Genomic DNA, 8,132 nt, shown 5'->3' with positions numbered 1-8,132 from the left:
CTCCTTATTTCGAAAAACCATTCTTGTGCCAAGGAGAGGGGGTGACGATTCTCACTAAGCTTTCTTCCAAATTAAACCCCTAAACAACATTGTGTAATCATCGAGACAACGCCATGTCCCCATACCCGCATGTCATGTGTCCCAATCACCAATCAAAAGGTATAGATACCCCTTAACCCTTTGTCTTTGGAATCTTTTTCCTGATATTTAGACTTCTAAAACTGGTAGAACTATAGTTCTCTCGAACAACTCAAAATCATATATCCACACATACATTTTCTCTACATCTAGACAACACCATAATCCTTTTTAACTTAAGCATTTGAGGGTTTATATGAGAAAAATCTGAATGTGCCTTTTGACTAACTCTTGACTTACAGGAGCTTCTCTCGAAAACACATCAATTCTCTTAGACCACTTTATCCTAAACAAACATTAACTATCTCAAACAATAAATCAAACTTCTTCCAGACAACTTCAGTTTTTCTCTCGGATAATCTTGTTATGTGTTTAATTCTGTCATGATCGAATCTCTCTCATACTACAAATTTTAATTATTGTATTCCAAGTAATAATAATATCAAAAGTCAAATCAAAATAAGTTATAATTAAATATTTTTAAGATTAGTTTGAATTAGATTAAATTATAATTTTTTTAACAAATATGTTAAAAATAAAAAGAAAGCAGTTTGATAAATAAAAAATTACCTATACTTAGTAATTTTGGACCATTTTTTGTTCCTTAAATTAGAATTCTCCTTCTTTCCATACAAGAAACCCTTCCTCCTTCCCTCCGCCAAGCCCCAGCCAAACTGCCCGTGCGTACAGAGAAGAGTGAAACTGCGAGCCGCGAACGATGAACGTAGCTCCGAAGCTCATATTCCTTTTTAATGACGCCGATGGCTTCGGCGTCTCGATCTTACGCGCCCTTCAGCCAAGCCCTAATTCATCTCTTCGAAGACTGTAAGTTTAATCTCTACGCGGTACCAGGAGTTGCAAAAATCTTTGTCCGTATGGCCTTTGAACTGTGATTCTTCGCAAATCATATGTTTCCTCTTTGTTCTGTGCAGAGAGGAATCGTTTGAGCTGCCTCTGGAGCGGTACGGTATCAGAGATCGCAAAGCGTCCGGCGATATCGTCCACTTCGTCGACCACGATGGCCATTGTCAGGTATCTTCTTTTGTAATTCGATTGCCAAACTCAATTTTTTGGTGGACTCTGTCGCCTCTGATCGTAATCTCCGTGTCAAGTGATTTCGACGATTACTCTTTCAGCGTTGCTTGAGTTTTTAGCAGAGATGCATGTATTAAATGATTTGACTCTGTGGTGCTTGTTTGAATAATGTAATTGTGACAGTCCGACTCTCTTGTAGCCAGTAAATGGGGAAGAGTTTTGTATTGCTACACTACACAGATCACATGTTCTTTTTTGGATATGTGGAGGAAAATGGAAAGCTGGGAATAGTAAATGAAGATTTTTTTTTATTTTTTTTTTCTTGTCTGTTGTTTTGGTTGTTAACACAAGGTGGGAATGGGAGAAGGGCTTCTAATTGTTGTTGGTTGTAAAGGAAGAAATATGAATAGCTCATAGAAATTTTTTATAACATACCTGGACACGACTGAATATAAATTCATTGGATGCATGTCGCGTGGCAAAGAAGGTGTAGTATTATAGTGCAGGAATGGCATATTTGCTTGGAATTGTTGAAACCATAAAAATAAGGTATGTGAAGGAATATCTTTTGATTAGCAGGGAATCGTGAGGTTGGCTAAGAAAAAACTTTTATTAGGAGACCAATTTTGGCCTATTTGGTATTGTAGACATCTCTTATCTCCATTGTTGCACTAGGGCATATTTAACCTTGGCTTTCGGAAGAATGGGGAATGCTCTTAGTTGGGTGCATACTTGATCCTTATGCGTCTTGTTTTTTCCATTTGAAGGATTGCATTAGTGGAAGGGATGGACTTACCAAGTTAGGACACTATGTGTAGTTCAAGCAAGCTGTTGAAACTCAAAATTAAATAAACTGAACTTATTAACATTTTGTGCCATATAACTATTCACAAGATGAAACTGGAAGGAGCAATTTAGACATCGAGCTCTTGCTTGTGAACATTTCATGGGCTTGCTTCTCCTGTGCTGTTCTGTGTGCAAAAATATCCTATTGCTTGGACTACCTAACTAAATCAGATGGATGGGTTAGTTTTACTTGCAGTTTAATTTTGCACATTATCTTTGGATATCAGTGGTTAAGAGACTTGATACTCTATTCAGGTTACTGTGTTACTCTTGCAAAATTATGAGCCTCCAATTTTGGTATGTGCCGTTAGTGAAGTTCTGGCATCAATAAAAGGAGAAAGTTCGTCTTTCATTCCCACAATTATCTTGCCATGTTTTATAGCGGCGTCTAAGCTCAAGGTGGAAAAGAAATATACTGTGACAAGTGACAAAGTTGCACTTTATAGTGCGCAAATAGGTCCAGAAACAGATATAACTCAGGCCATGGTTGCGAAAACTCAGAAGCCACCGTCATCACTTCAAATTCATCATGAACCTTTGGCATGCTTTCTTCAGTTGATCCGGGTCATGAAACTGCCAACATGTGTTCTCATTGGACAGAGTGGCAATAGCCAATCCCAAAAGAATTCAGAAGAAGAACTTGAGGTACCCTTTTTCTCCTTTACAACTAGCGTGATTCTTTTCCCAACATGATCAGGAACATGGAAATTGTTGTTAATAGTTTTCAGACTATAAATTAACATCATCATGACATGAATTCTGACTTCTGTCTATGCAGACTTGCTTATTTGCCACAGTTTGGCATAAGGAGAAAAATATATATATATTGACCTGGAAAAAAAAGGAGGACGATAAAATGACAGTTCTTATGCTCTGTTTGTGATCTCAGATGACATTGTTGGGGACATTCCATGTTCTGCTATTTTTAAACATGATCTATATTCCTTGACATCAAACCTTTTTTTGTATGATTAAGTAGTAATGCTATAAAATGTATGTTATACAAACAACTCCAGATCAGTCACCATGGATAGAAGAAATAACGGTTTGTCAATCTCTACCTCTTAAATGAGTATTTCAAAACAACGTGCACACGCTTGTCTGACATGCTATATCGTTGTTAATAGTCATTGGATGCTTCAAAGTTTGGCTGGACTAGAGTCCTAAGGTTTTAGATTAGATGGAGTGAATCACAGACATAGATCTGTAAAACATATACACCGCGGTCTTCTAGGTCTTAATTATTTTGCAAGGGCCTGATTGGGTTGCTCACACTAATTTACCAGGCGTGTTATTTCTTATTCTTATGGAAGAGATCCCAACACTCAATAGGCATTTTCCTTGCCTTTTTATTTGTTCTTTTGCTCTTTTTTTTTCTTTGAGGGAGGACTGGGAGACTGGGGAGTTCTCTTATGGGTTTGCTTGACAAGATCCTTTTTTAGTAAAGAACCATTTTTGTTTGATATATGTATTGTGAAATTTGTGTGTGTGTGTTTTTTAATGTATTAACCAGAGCTCTTGTTCTCATTCCCAGGTAATCTATGAGATGGCAGAGCTTTTGGCAAGCATCTCTTCCTTGTGCTTTTTAAGAGAGAGAATAACATGGAAACCAAGTAAGACATCCAAGGATAACAAGGAACCATGGCGTGCACTGTATGGTTGAGTCCAAGGCGTTTGGGAGTATGCTTGTCTGATCAAATTGGTTGACACATTGGTAAAATTCCTTTTGAGTCCTCGTCATGTTGTTCACACTTTTAACAGTTTTGTAGAAAGGGACCATGCTTAAGTGGCAATCAACTGACTGAAATTGATTATTGTTCCTTAATACAACAGAAAAATGAACTACTTGACAATTTTCTTTTTCTTTTCAGAGTCTCTCACAAGATGCTCTCTGCCGGGAATTGCAGTCCTTATTTGAAGTTTTTCCTATTTAAATTGTCTGTACCTTTTTTGTGGATATTGCTGACAATATATTCTAATTGGAAATGCTGTTTTGGACATTAACATGTCACATTCCTGTATTAATATATTATATTTTATGTCACATTGATACATAAATATTATTAAAAATATCCTAAGTAAGTGTTTAATTAGTCTTTTGATATTCTAATTAATTAGATGACTTTTTCTGGCCCCATTTTCATTGGAAAACAAAAATGAGAAGGATGCTTTAAGAGGCAAGGTCTGGTTATGACTTATTTAACCCGTATTTGGCATTAAGCAACGATGGCTAAAAGTATTGTTCTGCCCTTAAATTTTTGCGTTTCTTTTTTGTAGAATTCTAAATTTTTTATGATTTCAAATATGTTACTAAATTTAGGTAAAAAATATATTTATGTCTATGAATTTTTGTGTTTTTTTTTCTTATAAAATCCTAAATTTTTTGTGATTTCAATTGTGTTCTTGAATTGCGCAAAATTATTCAATTAAACACCTGATCAGCAAGTGATACGCACATGTGTTCACGTGATAATTTTTTGGTATCTCCTAAGCTCTCTCTTTGACATCTCTTTAGCTTATTCCATCTCTTTACGATCTTTCTTCAATTCTCTCTCTTTTTGGTGTCTTATCAAGTCTTTATCTCTCTTTTCAGCTGCATCTATTCTCTTTTCGTCATCTTTGTTAACTGTGCTTCTTGCAATAAATATTACTCCCAGACTAGTCTCATCTTCGATCCCTCAAACGATAGGGTGATCATCGACTTAGATATGTCAGTGATTCGTCTAACCCAAGTAACTTACGTAGCCCAATCAAAGAAGACGCTAGAGATAAAGGAGATGTAGTTAGAGAGAGGGAGAGTTAATTGAGGAAACGCCGTAAAATTGTTTCGCTAGTATGTCTGTGTATTATTTGTTGGTTAGATTTTTAAATAAATAGCTTTACATGATTTAGGAGTATATTTAAAGTCGTAAAAAGTTTAAGAAGTTGATTTAAAACTAGAAAAAAAGTTTAAAACTGTATAAAAGAAAAATTACAGAAATTGTCCGTTTGGCCAAATATAATTCAAGAGAGAAGGTGGTGTATTCTATAGATGGATGTATGGTTACCCATTTATGATTGTCTGTGTAGGGAATACATCTAATGATTATTATTATTACTAATAGCAGGAATATGATCGGACACTGTCTACCTTAAACATATGAACGTGGCTCATTTAATGTGTGCTTTAATCAATGTGACTGCTTACTGTTATGTACAACTTGCTAACAAGGCGGAGCTATAACAATTAATTGAGTCTTGGGTCAACTGTCACTGTCCCTCACCTTATCCTTACTCACATCCCGGTTTTTATCTTTTTAATGGGTATTTAATTAATAATTTTAAGTTTTTATAGTTTAAAAAGTAATTAATACCCAATAAATTATTTTCTACTCCCAACTATTTTCTTATATCATATTAACATTTCACGTTTTAATTTCTACTGAAGTTTAAGAAATGGAATTTTATCAACAAAATTTGAAATAATGCAAAAAAAAAAAAAAAAAATAGTAGAATAAAAATACAAATTTCTTATATAAATTTTTAATGGGTACCTTCACCTAACTAAAATTCCTTAAATAAAACAAATTTAGTGATATTCACTAATGAATATTCATTAGATATAATTAAAGAGTTATAATTGTCATTTTTTATGTATAATCAATTAATTAGTTATATACATTTATTAATACACACTATTAACTTGTCTAGCTTTTTGTTGTAGCCTATCATTCGGTGGGGGAGTTCTCTCGAAAAAGATATTTTTTCAAAATAAATAAATTCTTTCAAAAAATGAGAATCTTATGGACAAAGAAGTTTTTTCGAGAAAAGCCAACACATAAGTCCTATCGAGGAACGACACAAAATTCTTTTGGAGAGACATGTTTCGCATGTGACAATCCACCATCTCGAGTCATCTTATTAGGAAATAACATGAGAGAATTTTCTCCTGAACAACTTTGTCCTACGTTATCCCGAATAACATAATTGACCTAAAATAGTATCTCATTCTTTAAGGGGACAATTTCTCGCTCAGTCCTTTATGAGCTTAACCCTAGGATAATATTGTGAGCACTTGGGACAACACCACATTCTGCGATAGGGACAACACTGCCTCTTTCGTGCCTAGTGTCCTCATTATAGACTAAATGCTATAAATACTCTTTGTATTCAAGGACTTTTCAAACTTTTCCAACCCTTAGTATTTTAGCACCCGCACAATTCCGCACAACTTTGTTTTCTTGGAGAAACCCAGTTATCCCAAACAACCCCTGATTATATACTTTTACCTAAATTTCACTATATATTTACCACACCATGACAATTGTTGACTTAAGCATTGGAGACTCCGTACGAAAGAAATCTCTACATGCCTTCTAATTTAGTTTGCAGCCTTGCAAAAGTTTATCTTGAGAATATATCAACTCTCACAGAGAACTATATCATTTTTCTAGCTAAACACTAACTCTTTCGAATAACAGATTGAATCGTCTTTGAGATTCATTAAGCTTTCCCCAAACAATTATTCTCCCAAATTACTTCTCCCACACAGCCTTGTTCTTCACATGATCCTGCCAACTTTTTGCTAGGCTTTATCAGACAAATAAATTTTAATTATTGTATTTAAGTAATAATACTTTATAATGTATATTTCAAGTATATGATACAATGATGTATGCTTTTTTATTTGTTTTTAGTACAAATTTTAAGTAATTAATTAATTAAAAAGGACGGTCCAATCTCTATCCTTTTAATTTTCTAATTTATATAATCTGAATTTTGAAACACTAATCTTCAGGGGTAAGTAGGTAAAATATAGGGAACGATAGGGGTGTGCAATCGGTTATAACCGAACCGAATTGTCCAAATTTTACTAACCAAATCGAAACGTCCAAAATTTACTAATCGAACCGAACCGACCAGCATATAATAATCGAACTGAACCAATTGACTAACCCCACTAACCGAAATCTAAATCATGGTAACCGAATTGAATCGAAAACCGAATTAACCTAGAATACCAAAGAGATCAAACATCTGTTGTCCCCGACCACCTGGCTAGCCGTTGATTCCAATGATCAAAACTGATCATTGGATTCCCCCAATCATAGTGATTCATATATCCAAAAATGAGTTTGATCGAACAGTTGATTTTTTGTAGATCTAAAAATTAATTATATAGTTAAAAAACTCTAACATGTTTCTGGAAAAATAGAAGTTGCTGAAAACTTATCAAATGGTGAGGACGATGGTGCAAATCAGAGGAAAGAGAGATGCACTCGTCGTAGGCGTTGAAGTCGGCATTGTGGTATCGGAGGTTCAAGTCGGCGTCGACGTTAGAATGGAAGCGTCGGAGGTGGTTGCTTCGACGAAAACAACAGTCAGTGTTGGAGGGAGAGAAGAAACATCGTATTAGCGTTGACAACGGCATCGGATGGGGCAATGGTGCTGTCGTTTAGGAGAGTCGGAGACGATGGGGGCCGAGCAAACGAAATGACCAAGGATCGGTTCGGTCTTCCGCCTTCTGGGCCTTCTCTCTTATCTCCTCTCTGATCTATGAATCCTTGAAGAGCCTTCGTCTTCATCTTCGCCATCGGCGACAATGAGGGATGGTGAAAGGAGATCTAGGATAAGTGGGATGAAAATGAAATGGCGAGAGAGAGAGAGAGAGAGGGGGGGACGAAGAGAAAATGAAATGGCAGTACAAACATGGGGTGTCGCGCCCTGCCTGAGGAGGAGGAGGGGTTCATGGTTTGATTCGCGCAAGGGGGGGTTGGTTTATTCCTACACGGTTTGGTTCGATTTTCGATTATTTTTATCAAAATAACCGAATTGACTAGGTCGATTCGGTTCCATTAAATCGGTTTACCCAATTTTTTGCACACCCTAAGGAACAGGCCATGCCTTTTTGAACTGCATCGACTCTATGTACAAAATAAAATGGAAAATGCTATTAGTATATCATTATGTACACCTTGAGTTATACAATGATGTCCCAAATGTCTAAGATGCCCTCACTCGAGACGGTGAGGTGTAATGAGATTAGGGATATTTATGTTATTTACGTGCATTGTGTAATTTAAAATTTATATAAATGATGTATAAATAACATAACTGAAATAAAATTCGTGGTC

At 35.6% G+C, this 8,132-nt stretch overlaps 1 protein-coding gene across 2 annotated transcripts; it reads left to right on the top strand.

Moving 5' to 3' along the window:
- The first annotated feature begins 753 nt into the window (after positions 1-753).
- Positions 754-4,013, top strand: LOC127792533 (uncharacterized). 2 transcript variants are annotated; one of them, XR_008021150.1, is made up of 5 exons: positions 754-963; positions 1,071-1,170; positions 2,275-2,664; positions 3,554-3,733; positions 3,891-4,013. XR_008021150.1 is itself a non-coding variant. In XM_052323058.1 (4 exons), the coding sequence occupies exons 1-4, from the start codon at positions 857-859 to the stop codon at positions 3,680-3,682; spliced, it is 726 nt and encodes a 241-aa protein (XP_052179018.1). In that variant the 5' UTR covers positions 754-856; the 3' UTR covers positions 3,683-4,013. The 2 variants fall into 2 exon arrangements, 1 of the variants encoding a protein (XP_052179018.1); XM_052323058.1 differs by having other exon boundaries at positions 3,554-4,013.
- Positions 4,014-8,132: the final 4,119 nt, after the last annotated feature.

This window comes from Diospyros lotus, chromosome 15, assembly GCF_014633365.1.
Source record: "Diospyros lotus cultivar Yz01 chromosome 15, ASM1463336v1, whole genome shotgun sequence".
NCBI classification, from domain to species: Eukaryota; Viridiplantae; Streptophyta; class Magnoliopsida; order Ericales; family Ebenaceae; genus Diospyros; species Diospyros lotus.
This window is presented reverse-complemented; position numbering and strand designations above follow the sequence as displayed.